The sequence below is a fragment of the Camellia sinensis genome, chromosome 13, assembly GCF_055761805.1.
Source record: "Camellia sinensis isolate YWXY chromosome 13, ASM5576180v1, whole genome shotgun sequence".
In the NCBI taxonomy this organism is placed as follows: Eukaryota; Viridiplantae; Streptophyta; class Magnoliopsida; order Ericales; family Theaceae; genus Camellia; species Camellia sinensis.
In genome coordinates this window covers 46,080,896-46,097,500 of record NC_138973.1, presented here as the reverse complement: position 1 = coordinate 46,097,500, position 16,605 = coordinate 46,080,896, and the positions used below count along the sequence as shown (strand labels likewise).

At 34.4% G+C, this 16,605-nt stretch overlaps 1 protein-coding gene across 1 annotated transcript in view; it reads left to right on the top strand.

Annotated features, from left to right (window-relative positions):
- Positions 1 to 7,493, top strand: part of LOC114298527 (SUPPRESSOR OF ABI3-5) — a 24,061-nt gene extending 16,568 nt beyond the window's left edge. Inside the window, 3 exon segments of the mRNA XM_082902152.1 lie at positions 4,868 to 5,848; positions 6,127 to 6,314; positions 7,028 to 7,493. Coding sequence (XP_082758278.1) covers positions 4,868 to 5,848; positions 6,127 to 6,314; positions 7,028 to 7,216 — 1,358 coding nt within the window. The 3' untranslated portion in view covers positions 7,217 to 7,493.
- The last annotated feature ends 9,112 nt before the right edge of the window (positions 7,494 to 16,605 follow it).

Below are 16,605 nucleotides of genomic sequence, written 5' to 3'. Positions count from 1 at the left end.
CAATTTTTAAAGGGCCTCTGGTTTGGATTTCTGCTGTCAACTGACCATTGCATTGTGACAGCATTTTTATTTTGGAGTTTATGGTTGGCTTGGATTGCTCTGCATTTGTTGATGGTTTTTAGTTTGGATTATTTTAAGAAAATGTAATTTTAGTAATAGTTACAAAGTTTTTTATATTTGAAATTTTGAGTAGAGCCCCGATATTTCTACACTATTCAGAGAGATGAGAGGAGAGACAACACTCAATAGAATTGTACAACTTTGAGAGCAGTATTTGTTGGGTGTTGCTAAGAAACCTATCCAATTTACTAATGAGGGATCTTTCTTCCAAATTTTGAGGTTTACATAGGGTTAATTTGTGGAGATATACAAAAGTTTTCATGAGGAATATTTCTTGAAAATAATTAATATTTTTGTTTTATAAAAAATATTTACTCCTACCAGTTTCTTTTTGTGTATTTGTTATCGGTTCATTCACAGATTAAATTTCTCAAGAACATATGGAGTTATGGCCATTAGAAGCCTTAAACCCGCCTTAAGCCCCCCAACTCCATGATATTGTCATAAACAGAGTGAAAGGATGATATTTTATATTGACATTCGCAACTTCTTAGATAGAAAATGTCATTATTGTTTTGATTTCAACATCTTTTTGTTGTTTTATAATTGTGAGAAAACTTGTGAAATATTCGAATATCTTCATATTCTGTTTTATACTTTGAAAATTCAAAACAATACTAATCAATGAAGGCATGGTTTGTTAGTTAAAATTGGGTTAGTGGTAAACAAATATGTAACATAAAGTATTAGGCTCTGTTTGGAATGGTTTTCAAACTATGATTTCACTTATTTATTTGCATTCGATGTTTGTTTATGGTTTTCCAAAGTTAATTCCACATTCAATTTTGAAAACTCTGTCTTAGCGGGAAAATTTGGGCTAACCAGTCGTCCGGTCGGTTGACCGGAGCAGTACAAATTTTTTTTTGCACAATTGACACATGTTAATTTTTATATATTCGAAAAAAATATTTTCCGAATTTTTAAAAATTTTTTATAAGCTTTAATAGAATTTTGAGTTGTGTGTTTAGTTATAAGTTGTAAGTTTTTGTATCAAATATCATATGTCACATTAAAAATTCCCCACTCAATTCAAAACTCTTTTCTAAACTCTTTCACCAAACAAATTTTCTACACTCAAATCATAATTCCAAAACTCACAAACTCAAAATACAACTCCTACTCTCAAATCATATTTAGAAAGCTCTGTCAAACGCAACCTTAATCTTTTTATTTTTATTTTTAATGCCATGATCAGGTGAAGCATATCTATGATAATATGTATTCTGTTTTTATGCAAGCATGCTTTTTGCTGCTAATGAACTGGACGGGTACGAGTGCTAGTGGAGTAGACCAAATAGAATTTGATTGATGAAGATCAATGTTTTATTTATTTATTTATTCTTGTGTTTTGCAGGATTATATTATTATTGTAAGAATTTATGTATTATTGATTGATGTCTTGATTGATAGATTACAAGATGCATTAATTACAATTCCTATACAATCTATATATAGAAGAAAATGTGGTAGTAGGTGTAGTGGAGGTGATAGTGGGTTAGGTGAAGTGGAGTGTGTAGTGGAGTAGAGGTAGGTGAAGTGGAGTGTGTAGTGGAGTAGGTGAAGGTAATGTGGTAGTAGGTGTAGTGGAGGTGATAGTGGGTTAGGTGAAGTGGAGTGTGTAGTGGAGTAGAGGTAGGTGAAGTGGAGTGTGTAGTGGAGTAGGTGAAGGTAAAGATGGGAAATTCTAAAGTGGAGTAGGTTTAAGTGGGTGAAGTAGGTGGAGAGTAGGTGGATTTTAACAGCCCCCCGCAAACTCAAGGGGGATAGGAACTAACCAACTTGAGTTTGGAGAGAGTAACAAAACAAGAAAATACATAAAAATAAAAAAGGATAGGAGACACTGTATGGTCGTGTCAGACCGTTGGTGAAGACACTGTATGGGGTGTCATAACGTTGTAGAGGACACTGTATGGTGGTGTCAGACCGATGTAGAAGACAGTTTATGGGGTCATGTCGGACCGTTGTAGAAGACAATGTTGTGACAGTTTACGGAGTCTTGCTGGACCCTTGTAGAAACTAACCGGAATCAATGTCGGGACAGTTTACAGAGTCTTGTCGGACCCATAAAGGAGCTAACCGGAATCAATGTCAGGACAGTTTACAGAGTCTTGTCGGACCCATAAAGGAGCTAACCGGAATCAATGTCGGGACAGTTTACAGAGTCTTGTCGGACACTTGTAAAAACTAACCGGAATCAATGTCGGGACAGTTTACAGAGTCTTGTCGGACTCTTAAAAAGTTGCACCCTCAAAAGGTGTGCCCAATTTTGTCAAAAGGCGTGCCATCAAAAGGCGTGCCCAATTCATCAAAAGGCGTGCCATCAAAAGGCGTGCCATCAAAAGGCGTGTCCACTTTGTCAAAAGATGTGCCATGAAAAGGCGTGCCAGTTTGTCGGGCGGCAAGAGGCGCGCGATACGCGTGGCTGCCTCGGCTATTTAACCAAGACGAAGGCTGAGGCTGAGGCATACCATTCTGAAACCTCTGAAACCAACCCTTCGCTGAAAAAAACTCTGCCTCTGCGGAGAGAGAAACTGTGGAACACTTTGTTGCCATTCTGTCACCAACCCTTCCGAACATTACCAGTCTGAAATTGCTATTTCGCTGAAACACTTAGCAACCCAAAAACATGGCCTCTTCTTCCCGTCCAGCTACCCAGAACCTGCTCACGCTCTTTCCAGAACTGAACGAGCCCATAAGAGAAATAACTGGTGCGGTGGCCAGTGAACCTCAACCAAACACCTCTGGTTTTGCTCCATTGAACTTTCCGATGCGGTCGGTGGAGCAAAAAATGGCGGTGCAAACTGATATTGAGGCTAATCAGTATACTCTGAAGTCATGCGTGGAAACCATGACGGCGGTCACAAATTTGTCGAACCGGCTGCAGAGTAGGACAAATGAGGTGCAGCATTTAAATTCCCAGCTGGCTCTGCTCCAACGCATGTATAAGGATGCGCGAGCAGAGATAAGTGTGCTGAAAGCAGAAAATAAGGAGCTGAAGCGGAAGGCCACGGTGATGTTCCGATTTGGAGGTCCGCCGTATGCTGCAGTGGAGGAGTATGGAGGAGTGAACGTGCTCGGCGGCGTAGGAAACACGGAGGCAGCACCGTCAAGGGCCGCCCAGGACGGAGGAAAGAAGAAGAGATCTGCAGCAGAGTAGAGAAGAAAAATCCCACTGTGGGTGTTGGGTGTGTTATGGTGGTGGTTTTTTTTTTTTTTTTTTTTTTTTTTTTTTTTTTTTTCGTGTAAAATTATGATCGGGGTTGATCCTGACATGAATAAAATAAGTGTGTTTGGCAAACTCGAATGGTAGGTGTGGTAAGGCAGAAAAATCAACTGGAATGAATTTTTTTTTTTTTTTTTTTTTTTTTTTTTGTGAAAATAATAATAATAATAATAATATTAATATGGAAATCATGGAGTGGGCGGTGGTACAAAAATATTGTGTAGAAAAAGAGGGAGATGGTGGAAAAGAGAGGCCACTCATGTTATTAAAATAAATTAAGGAATTAAAAAAAGTGATATTGGTTTTGTTTTCAAAAAAGATGGATTAAAATAAATATAAAAAAAGAAAAAGAAAGTGGAGACCATGATGAAAGGTGGGAACAAGTGTGCTGGTGCTGTGTTGTAATGGTCAGAAAGAGAGATAAGAAAATAAAATAAAATAAATTTCAAGGTGCTGTGTTGTAATGGCATTGAAATATCCACCATCATAAAGAGTATCAGTGGTGCTGCATATGTTTATGAGCATTATTTGAGGCCTTTCTTTCTTAACCCACAGCAGACTGTTAACGTCTAGTATGTCCCAAGGAAGAAGGACATCTTCAGTAAGCCAGATGACATTCTAACTGCTGCTGAGAAGTACATAGAAGAACATGGCCCGGAAGCATTTGAGAAGCTTGTTAGCAAGGATAGGGAAACCAAGTTCAGGAGTAGCAATTACACGTATTTTGATGAGGACCACAGCTATTGAGCCTTGTTTGGCTGAGGGAAACACCTTTTTTCCGCTGCTGTTAGGAGTATCTTTCCGGTGGAGAAGCTGCTATGGACTATTTGGGGAGAGTGATGTCGAAAGCCGGAGCCTTGGATCTCGCCACCGGCGTCGGCGGAAAGATCGAGAAAGACGATGTTCTCTCCGCTGTCCAGAAGTATGAGCAGTATCACGGCTACTATGATGCCGAGAGAGAATGAGATGTTATGAAGATATGATGAGGAGGTAGGTATGTAGTAGACAATTCTAGCGGACTAGGTTGAGGTCCGGCGGGCGGCCAAGGCGAGGTTGCCGCCCGCCGGTGAAGCGAAAAAATATTAAATTCTTAACCTTGCTCTGATACCATGTAAGAATTTATGTATTATTGATTGATGTCTTGATTGATAGATTACAAGATGCATTAATTACAATTCCTATACAATCTATATATAGAAGAAAATGTGGTAGTAGGTGTAGTGGAGGTGATAGTGGGTTAGGTGAAGTGGAGTGTGTAGTGGAGTAGAGGTAGGTGAAGTGGAGTGTGTAGTGGAGTAGGTGAAGGTAATGTGGTAGTAGGTGTAGTGGAGGTGATAGTGGGTTAGGTGAAGTGGAGTGTGTAGTGGAGTAGAGGTAGGTGAAGTGGAGTGTGTAGTGGAGTAGGTGAAGGTAAAGATGGGAAATTCTAAAGTGGAGTAGGTTTAAGTGGGTGAAGTAGGTGGAGAGTAGGTGGATTTTAACAATTATTATTATTATTTATTTTATTTTTTTATAAATGTGCAGGATTATATTATGATGGTAACAATGGGGTTTGGTATTCTTATGATCACCAAACTCAGCAGTATGTGCCCTGCTCTGATCAGAGTGACAATAAAACAGCTGGAAAAGGAAAACAAACTGAATCCTCCAAGGCATCCGATGGTTCAACCAATAGGAAAGTAGTTATTTCTGCGCCAGCTGCCACAATAACATCAAATGAGAAGGCTGCGTCATTGCCAGATGCTGTTCAGGCCGCTGCTAGTGCAGCAATAGCTGCTGAGAAGAAAGAAAAGGAGAAGTTGAAAGAGATAAAGCTTGCTTCAAGGAGCAGTATTCTGGCCAACAAGAAGAAAATGAGTAATGTGTTGACAATGTGGAAGCAGAGGAGTCATGAAGGGCAAGCACCCCGTGTAGCTCTTGATGACAATCAGCCAGCTGCTTCAGCTGAAGATAAATCCAATTCTGTTGGAGCGTCCACAAGGAGCAGGTACAAAATGGAAGCAGTGATCACGAAGGAGAATATAACTACCAATTCTGGATTTACCACAACCACATCTATGACTGCTGCCCAGTCTGTTAGTTTGGAGGGTGAGGATAAGCCAAGGTCGGTTAGTAGCAGCTCAGGGGGTACTGTAAAGGGGTTAATTAGAGGAAGGGTTGTGGTGAAATCAGATAGTTCGTATCCTGGAACTTTCGTAGGAGCTTCATCCTCTTCATCTGCTGCTGCTGCTACATGCCCTGCTGGTTCTTCATCAATGAATACAGATGCACCCACAACTTTGACACCCTTTAGAACAGATGCATCTGCTTTGGGTTCTTACACACCACCAGTGGCTTCTGGAAGTGGCAAGAGGAGGTTTTCTGAGATGCCAGTGCAGTCAGTTTCTACTCACAAGGAACAACCTCAAACTACCTATAGGGATCGGGCGGCTGAGAGGAGGAGCTTGTATGGTTCAACATCTTCCATTGGAGACAATGTCTCTGACCTTGGGATTGGGGATTCAAGTAAGCTCACTTGACAATTTGTTATATGGTGGCTTAGCCCTTGACTCCATGTCATGAAGCCATTCTTGAATGCACCTTTTAGATCTATAGAAATGCCTGAAAAGATTAGAATCATTGCACTTGGTAATTTCAGTAGTTTTATACATATAGCCATGGGACATTTGACAAAATTTAGTTGAGTTATGAGGTCAGTGGTTGATTGCTTGCTTTATGTTTCTCAATATTTGTATTAACTTGTTAGAAAATCCCTTGTTTTTACGTAATCCTGAACTTCCAAGATCGCGATTCATCATCCAAAAGGGGTTTAATCGATTCGATGCCTTTTCCCCCTGGAGTTGGGGGAGGACGTGGTTCTGGAGATACTACTAATGTGCAGAGTTATGAGGTGATTGCAGCAGACAAAGCCATTGATGAGAATAATTTGGGAAACCGGATGCTTCGCAACATGGGCTGGCAGGAAGGCTTGGTAACATTTTCCACTCTTGGACACCCGTTTACATTTTGTGTGTTGAGTATTTGCTAGAAGCTAGTGAAATATGCCTCTTACGAATCTGATGGTGAGACACTTCTTTGCCAAGTGAGTCTTATGGACATTGTCTGGTTGTTTCTAACCTTTTATGAAGTTAGATTTGTTATACAAGTAGCCCTTGTGCGAACAGGCTTCTAGCCCAGTAGCATCTCCCCACCTCTCACGTATGAGATGTCGGGGGTTCGACTCTCGCTAGAGGCAAGAGTGGTTGGTATCTCTCCTTTAGCTTATATATGTACAACTTGTCACCCATTGTGGGCTCAACCCAGGCTGCAACTACCGTTTAGAGGCTCCCCTTTCCACACCCTTAGGTAGTGTTTGGTTCATTGGAATGAAAATGGGTTTTTACAGAAGCTAGGGAATGAGCATTTCATTCAATTCCATTTTCATTCCTGTGAACCAAACATAGCATTAAGAGTTGGCTAGATATATAAACTATATTTTGAATCCTCAAAAAGTAGCACTTGCATATTTTCTTTCATCTCTCTGGTTTTGCCAGTCACCTGTTTCTTTCCGTTTAATGATATGAGGAGTTTCGAAGTTTGAAAGGTATAGTAGTAGCCGGTGGTTGTTTCTTCCACATTTAGCAGGATTCTGACATTGCTTTGGGGTGTCGTTTTTTGTTGTTTCCTCTGTGATTTGATGTGCAGGGACTTGGGAAGGATGAGAGTGGCATGGTAGAGCCTGTGCAAGCACAAGCAATGGAAAAAAGAGCGGGACTGGGGAGTCAAAAGAAAAAGAAGTTGGATCCAAACTTGGAGGTGCAAGCTGGAGACAGTTATCGAACTCTCATTCAGAAGAAGGCCATTGCCAGGTTCAGAGAGATGTCAGAGGATTAAGGAGTTGATTTTTGAAACAGTAAATAGATGGTTGTGCCAAAGATTCAGAGTTGGATGAATAAGTACAATCATGTGGAAAATGCTTTTAGGTAATGGAGATCCCATTATAGGGTTCTTTTTGTAAGAATGATGTTAGGTTTCTTGCTCTAGTAGATGGTCCAAATTATAGTTGGAATTTAAACTTTCGTTTAATTTTTGAAGTCCCATCTTTTCTTGATGTAAAGGAAATAATTGTGTTAAAAGGATCTTACATTACAAGTGGTTATCTTATTGTTCATGAGGAGGTTGTGTGTACTCTCTGTTTCAGTTATGAAATCTCTGGCCCTCTTTAACTTCCTTATTTGGGAAAGTTTTTCAGCCCATTTTTGGGGACATCTTTAGACCATCTCTAGCGGTTAAGCAGATGTATCACTAAATTTGAATTTAGTGAAAAAGTATATCTTTTTTGGCTCCACGGTTTCATCAAAATAGTATCAAACTGAGAATGGAGCAAAACTGTCACCAAATTGAGAAGTTGGGTCTGATTTTACCATTTCACTGTGCATTTCTGTTGGAGGTGGGTCCCATCGGACAATCGGTCAGACTCTGGCCGGTTGTCCCATTGGTCGTCCGATTTAGACAGAAAATGCAGAGCTACAGCCATGTTTGGTCTACGAACTGGGTTGACACTTTAAGCAAAGATTGAGAGAGTGCGAGTAGGCTTGGGTTTGGGGGTGGTGGAAAAAAAGTTGTGGTTGATGAAAGTGGTGTTGATTCTGAGAAAACCTAGTTGAATTCACGAGGGTTTCGTTGAAAGCTTGAGCGTAGTGATCGAAAATCTGGCGGTTCGGGTCGGAATCTCCGGTGGGTTCTTCGCCCAAGTGCATGACTGTTAATGGATTTCCCCATTCGTACTCCAACATTGCTTCAAAACCTAAAGCCCACTTCACTGATTAGCTTTTACAAGAACCCTTAGATCTGTAGAGCAAAGAAAACAAGAGAAATAACTGGGATTTAGAGAGAGAGTGAGAGAGGAAGAGAGTATGGAATTTAGAGAAACTCAGAAGGTGTATATATAGAGTAGAAATTGAAAAACTCTAGTCGTTGTTCATTCATAAATTTAGTGTTTTAAACCTCTATCTTGCTTTCTCTCTCCATAATGGTGTGTGAGTACGAGTAAGTTGTCTCCTCTCTCTCTCTCTCTCCCTCCCCCCCCCCAAACCCAACCTTTCCACCACCTCCAAACCCTGTAGCAGATAAATAATCTTGATCTAGCTCATTCACTATTTTTCTGTCTATTGAATTTTTTCTCACTTTCTCAATCCAATCAAAAATGGAGGGGGAAAAAAAAAATTCAGTGCCTTATCCGGTCAACTGGCTGGTCGTCCCTGCCTTTTAATGTAAGCTACAGTGCACCTGTTGGAACAACTCATATCAAATTGAGGAAATCGTCCATTTTTTACTCAGATTTGATGAAAAAATACTGAACCGTTGGAGATGCTCTTAGTGAATTGTTTAAAGATGCTCTTAGTGAATTGTTTTTTCAAAGAGTTTCTTAACTAGAAAATTGTTAAAATTTAAAATAAAAAAAGGGCAAATTGCAAAAAAAAAAAATCTCAGGATTTCGCGTGTTTTTTAATTTAAACCCCAAGGTTTCAATTTTGACAAATTAAACCATGGAATTTCTTCAATGTTTCAACCTGAACCCTCCGTCCATATCCATTTGATTGAACTAACGAAATCTGGGCAAAATTCTAAGATTCAAACACACATGTTCGAAGACTTGTATCTCCTTCGTCGTAACTTCGTTTCACTTCATTTTTGCATCGTTGGATTCACCTCATTACCTAATTTTTATTCCACCCCTCACTCGCCTTGTTTCACCTCTTTTTGTGTGTCGTTGGAACTCTGAAAGTTGGCAAAAAATAAGATACTTCTCTCTTTAGGCAAATTTTTCAGATTCAAACACACATGTCCAAACACTTGTATCTCCTTCGTCGTAACTCGTTTTGTCTCATTTTTAGGTCGTTGGATTTACCTCATGGCCTAGTTTTCATTTCACCCCTTATACGCCTTGTTTCACATCTTTTTGTGTGTTGTCAGAGTTCCGAAAGTTGGCCAAAAAATAAGATTTTTCTCTCTTTGGGCAAAATTTTCTTATTCAAACCCACATGTTCAAGCACTTGTATCTCCCCCATCATAACTCCGTTTCGCCTCATTTTTGTGTTGTTGGATTCACCTTATGGCCTAGTTTTCATTTCACCCCTCATGCGCCTTATTCCACCTCTTTTTGCATGTGGTCAAAGCTTCAAAATTTGGCCAAAAATAAAAATTCTCTCTTTTTTTCCCCCTTCCTCTATCTTCTATCTCCATGCTTCTTCATTCCTACTTTCTTTCCACAATTAATCACTTTTTTCCTTTTTCTTCATGGCCCTTCCACTGAGCTCGTGGTGGCCACCGAACCTCCAACGGTGGCGGTGGCGGTGGCCGTGGCGGTGGCGGTAGCGGTGTTAGTGGCGGTGTCGTCGAGTATGAATGTATGTGACTTACAAGAACAGAAAGAAACATAAGAGTAAGGGAAGGGCCATGAAAGAAGAGAAAAAAAGAAAATAATTGTGGAAAGGAACGAGGAAAGAAGAAGTATGGAGATATAAGATAGACAAAGAAAGAAAGAGGGGAAGAGAGAGAGAGAGATCTTATTTTTGGCCAACTTTTGGAGCTCCGACAACAAGCAAAAAGAGGTGGAACAAGGCATACAATGGGTGGAATGAAAACTGGGCCATGAGGTGAATCCAACGACGCAAAAATGAGGCGAAACGGAGTTACGACGAAGGAGATACAAATGCTTGAACATGTGTGATTGAATCTGAAAATTTTGCCCAAAGAGAAAAAAATATTATTTTTTGCCAACTTTCGGAGTTCCAACGGCACACAAAAAGAGTTGGAACAAGGTGTATGAGAGTGGAATGAAAACTAGGCAATAAGGTAAATCCAACGACGCAAAAATGAGGCGCAACAGAGTTGTGACGAGGGAGATACAAGTGTTTGAACATGTGTGTTTGAACATGTGTGTTTGAATCTGAGAATTTTGCACAAATTCCATTAGTTCAATCAAACGGATATAGACGGAGGGTTCAGATTGAAACAAAGAAAAAACTCCAGGGTTTAATTTATCAAAATTGAAACATTGGCGTTTAAATTAAAAAATACGCGAAATCTTGGAGTTTTTTTTGTAATTTGCCTAAAAAAAAAAAGGATCAAAATGAGATTTGAATGTTTACCATTCCTTTGTACTTGTTGAACCTTCTAGGGACTTTTTCCAAACTAAGCCAAAATAGCAATTTATTTTCCAAAGTAGGCCTAGTTCGGACAGAATTCCTAAACTAGGCTAAAACATGGTTACAAACCACGCTTTTACCGTTTTTGTGGTCCTCCCGTAGAAAATTTGTAAAATCATAAAAGCGTGGTTTAACCACGCTTTTAATTAAGAAAGCGTTGATAGGAACCACGCTTTTAAGTATTTTTTTATTTTTTTTTTCAGAAAACGTGATTACGAACCACGCTTTTACTTTGACCAAAGAAAGTGTAGATGATAATCACGCTTTTAGCCCAAATGTAAAAACGTGTTTTGGAAACACGTTTTCAACACAAAACCACACCCAGAGGCTTTATTCACACACACACACACACACACACACTCTCTCTCTCTCTCTCTCTCTCTCTCTCTCTCTCTCTCTCTCTCTCACACACACACACACACAAATACACACACTCACATATATAATTTTTAATATATATAAATTTTATTTTATAAAATTGAGACTAATATTAAATATATATAATAATAATTTATAATAGCAAATAATAATCAACTATATAACTTTTATAATTTTTGTAAATATAAATCATTTTTATATAATTTTACAAATAATTTTTTATAATTAAATTGAAACAACCATACATATGTATGTATATAACTTGTCCAAAAATTAAAATGATAATTATTTTTTACCCTTAAATGATCATTATTTTTTAACCAAATTAATTTTTAATTTAAAAAAAAATCTAAAAATCAAACCATACATAGCTTAAAAATCTTTTGATAAGTCATTTTTTATGTTGGTAACTTATTTAATTATTTGTTAATTTTATGACATTTTTACCATCTGAGGCATGTTTGGTAACCATTTCGTTTTCAGTTTTCAATTTATATTTACAAAAATTTAAAAAACTATCATAAAAACTTGTTTGATAATTTTTTTAGTTTATAAATGGTTGTCTCAATTTGTAAATTTGAGAAAAAAACGTAAATTCAAAAAATAAGTTTACATTGATTTTTAAACAAAAATTTAAAAATTTCACTAACAAAATTTTTTTTCAATTAATTTTTTTTTGCAATTAATTTTTTTTCAAATAAATTCAAAAAATGAGTTTACGTTGGTTTGTAAATAAATTTTTTTTTTCAAAAAAAAACTCATTTTTAAAAAATTAATTGAAAAAAAAAATTAATTGAAAAAAAATTTTGTTAGTGAAATTTTTAAATTTTTGTTTAAAAACCAATGTAAACTCATTTTTTGAATTTACGTTTTTTCCTCAAATTTACAAATTGAGACAACCATTTATAAATTAAAAAAAATTAACAAACAAGTTTTTATGATAGTTTTTAAAATTTTTGTAAATATAAATTGAAAACTGAAAATGAAATGGTTACTAAATATGCCTCAGATGGTAAAAATGTCGTAAAATTAACAAATAATTAAATAAGTTACCAACGTAAAACATGACTTATCAAAAGATTTTAGGCTATGTATGGTTTGATTTTTAGATTTTTTTTTTAAAATTAAAAATTAATTTGGTTAAGAAATAAGAAATAAAAAATAATTATCATTTAAGAGTAAAAAATATTTATCATTTTAATTTTTGGGCAAGTTATATACATACGTATGTATGATTGTTTTAATTTAATTTGTAAAAAAATATTTGTAAAATTATATAAAAATGATTTATATTTACAAAAATTATATAGTTGATTATTATTTGCTATTATAAATTATTATTATATATATTTAATATTAGTCTCAATTTTATAAAATAAAATCTATGCTATATATTAAGCAAAAGGGGGTTTTTAGCCCCAAGCTTTGTGGGAGTTCCAATCTCCCAATCTAAATTTTCTGATTTTTTGATTTAAAAAAAAAATCTTAGTATTTATTAACTTCTCCCAACTCCCAAGTCTTACCCTCATAATAACATTTTAATGCATTAAGAACAAGCATAAAAAAAAATTCTTTGAAATCTAACAATATGAATTTCTTGAAAAGTCCTAACACATATGATTATTATCCCTCATAATAACACTTTAATGCATTAAGAACAAACATAAAAAAAATTTCTTGAAAAGTCCAACACATATGATTATTATCAAAATATTAAATTTTAATATAATATAATTTAAAAAAAAGACATTTAATTCTTTAAAAAGTCAAACACATATGATTATTATCAAAATATTAAACTTTAATATAATATTAAAAAGGAATAAAAGAAGACATTTTAAAAAAAATATATTTAAAAATCACAATTCATATATACAAATAATTGTAAACACAATCTGTGCATAGCACGGATGATATGCTAGTACTATATATTAAGCAAAAGGGGGTTTCTAGCCCCCAAGGCCTGTGGGAGCTCCAATATGCAATCATAATTTTCTAATTTTTTGTTTTTTAAAAAAAAAAATTAACCTCAGCATTTATTAACTTCTCTTAACTTACAAGACTTTTTGACTTCTCTCATAATTACTGCAGTACCTTTTCCAAAACAAATAATTTGTATATTAAAAATAATTTTAAACAAATATAAATATCTATATCTATATCTGTCTATTTATTTATATCTATCTCTAACCCACAAGTTTTGTGAGAGTTCCAATATCTGAACCTTAATTTCTTAATTTTTTTGATTTTTTTAGAAAAAAAAACTTAGCACTTATTAAATTCTTCCAAATCTTTTTAACTTTAAAAAACATAATTTATATATTAAAAAAAATTTAAAACAAATATAAATATCGATAATTATCCTGTGCATAGAATTTTTTTTTTCAAATTATTGATCTTTGGCTTTCTAATTCGGCTTCCCCTATATTTTTATTTTCATATTGATATTTGATAAATGGTAGTTATTATTACGCCGATAAGGGTAAACATTATTATTGTTACTAATTCTTTTTTTGGGCCGAAAATGAGACTAATGGAATTAGGTACATTGTTCGATGATAAGTTATTTTGAGGAGGGTATTTTAGTTATTTTTTGTATCGGAATTTGTGTCACCTTTTAAGCCATGCTGGTATATGTAGATTACAGAATGTTTAAAATAAATTATTTCGAGTCACAAAATTAAATATGGAATGGAGTGATAATGGACAATTTGAGTTATATCGAAATATTTATATCAACTCTCCACTCATACGTGATTTTTCATGTGATAAGTGCCATCTATCTATCTATATATTAAGGAAAAGCGGTTTATAATCCCAAACTTTATGGGAGTTCAAATATCTCAATCTAAATTTTCTAATTTTTTTATTTAAAAAAAAAAATCTCAGCATTTATTGATTTGGTCAAAATCTTCTAATTAGCATTTATTAATTTTTTTCAATTCACATGTCTGCATTTATTGATTTGGTCAAAATCCCCTGATCAGCATTTAAAATCCCCTCATATAAATAATTATAGATACAATCTATACATAATTATTGCAGTACTTTTTTTTAACTTCTCTCATACACTATGGTTAGTGATAAGATTGTTAAATTATTTTTATAAAAAATCTTAAAAAACATAATTTATATACTAAAAAAAATCTAAAACAAATATAAATATCTATAATTATTCCGTGCATAGCACGGGTGATATGTTAATATATTAAACAAAAGGGGGTTTTTAACCCCCAAGGTCTGTGGGAGCTTCAATATCCCAATCTGAATTTTCTAATTTTTTATTTTTTATTTAAAAAAAACTCAGTATTTATTGATTTGGTCAAAATCCCCTGATCAACATTTATTAACATTTTTCAATCCACATGTCTTTCCATATGACTGCATTTATTAATTTGGTCAAAATCTCCTCATACAAAAAATTATAGATACAATCCGTGTATAGTTACTGCACTACTCTTTTAACTTCTCCCATACACTATGGTTAGTAATAAGATTGTTAAATTATTTTTATAAAAAATCTTAAAAAACATAATTTATATATTAAAAACAATCTAAAACAAATATAAATATCTATAATTATTCCGTGCATAGCATGGGTGATAGGCTAGTTTATATATATTAAAAATTATATATGTGAGTGTGTAAGTGTGGTGAGTGTGTGTGTGTGTGTGTGTGTGTGTCAGAGAAACAGCGTGTGTGTATGTGTGTGTGTGTGTGAGAGAGAGAGAGAGAGAGAGAGAGAGAGAGAGAGAGAGAGAGAGAGAATGAAGCCTCTGGGTGTGGTTTTGTGTTGAAAACGTGTTTCCAAAACACGTTTTTACATTTGGGCTAAAAGTGTGGTTATCATCAACGCTTTCTTTGGTTAACAGTAAAAGCGTGGTTTGTAACTATGTTTTCTGGAAAAAAATAAAAATAAAAATTACTTAAAAGTGTGGTTCCTAACAACGCTTTCTTAATTAAAAGCGTGGTTTGTAACCACGCTTTTACGATTTTATAAATTTTTTACGGGAGGACCACAAAAACGGTAAAAGCGTGGTTTGTAACCACGTTTTAGCCTAATTTGAGAATTCCGTCTGAACCAAGTCTACTTTGGAAAATAAGTTGCTATTTTGACTTAGTTTGGGAAAAGTCCCGCCTTCTCAACTCATTTTGACTGTTTGGGGTATATATGAAATTTGAATGTTTGTAAAGGGTTTACATTGTACATAAAATTGTGTAATAAAAAATGTATAATTTTTTCAAGCCATTTTAGCTTGTTCCTTTAAGATAACCGTTAACATGATATATAAATTTTACATGCAAATTATCTAAAATAATGTGACTAGTTATAATTTAAAAAATCAAACTGTCACATCATTCAAGTAAAATTACCTTTTGTCCCCTTAAGTTAGGCCATTTTTTCACTTTAACCTTAAAATTTTTTTCCCCCTATTTTGAGTCTTTATATTTCATTTTTTTTTTTCAGTTTACTTCTAAAGTTAATTTTTATTTAAAATTAAACAGAAAATATCATAGGAACTGTTAGTATGTCATATAATATAAAAAATATATTATTATAATGGATTTTAAGTTTATGTCAAAGGTGTGGATCATATATAACAAAATATTTTTATGCCATGTGACTATTAATGCATCATTTTTGTTTAATTTTTAACAAAAATTAACTTTAAAAGTAAAGTGACAAAAACTTGAAAGTAGGAAAAAATAAATTTTAAAGACCAAAATGAGAGAGTGACTAAACATAAACATGAAGGGGACAAAGTATAATTTACTCAATTTCATTATGAATTGTTTTCTATAGCATTTTTTAAAAAAAATGAAAGTTGCTGAAATTATGACCTTAATTAATAGTTTAGAAATATTATGATAAAAAAGAGAGAAAGACTATGATATACACTTTTGCACCTAATAACTAAAGAAAAAAAAAATGGTATAATTTTATATTTTTTGAGTTATAACTAAAAAAAAAAAAAAATTATAACCAAACACTACATGAGGTATAACAAAATATCTCAAAATAATATCATAATTAAAAAAAAATAATCGTAACTAAAAAAGAAAATGACATAATTAAAAGTCCATATGGTATAATAGTCAAAAAAGAAGAAGTGATACAACAGTTTAAAAAAGAAAAAAAAAAAAGAAGAAAAAAAGAAGGTGATATAACCAACATTTATTCAACTTTGTCTCTCTTAAGACTAACTCCAATGCTTACTCTATTAATTTTTATTTTTATCAAATTTAAATTTGATGAAATAAGTCTAGATTTGTTGCTCTAACCATAACATCAAATCAATATCAAATTGAGGATGCTTTCAGTGTTGCAGGTACACTGTACGAGTGGTCGGTTGTCCATCCTCTTGTACAACCTCTTATTCGCAAAATTGTCCTTTAGGTTCTAGTTAATTTATACAAAACCAGTGAATCGATTGGACATTCGCCCAATCGTCCTTCTGGTCAATTGATGGTTTGATGAAAAATGAAAATTTTTTGTTGGAAAGCTCGGTATCAAATGAAACTTTTATCTAAATTTTTATTCAAATTTGATGGGAAAAAAAAAAAAGAAAACGAATAAACGTTGGAGATGCTCTAAATATTTACAACTTGAAAACACAGGCACATTTCTTTTCTGCTTTGTATTTTTCTTCCCAATTTCCCACTGTTTCTCTCTCTCCAAGTTGCTTAAATCAG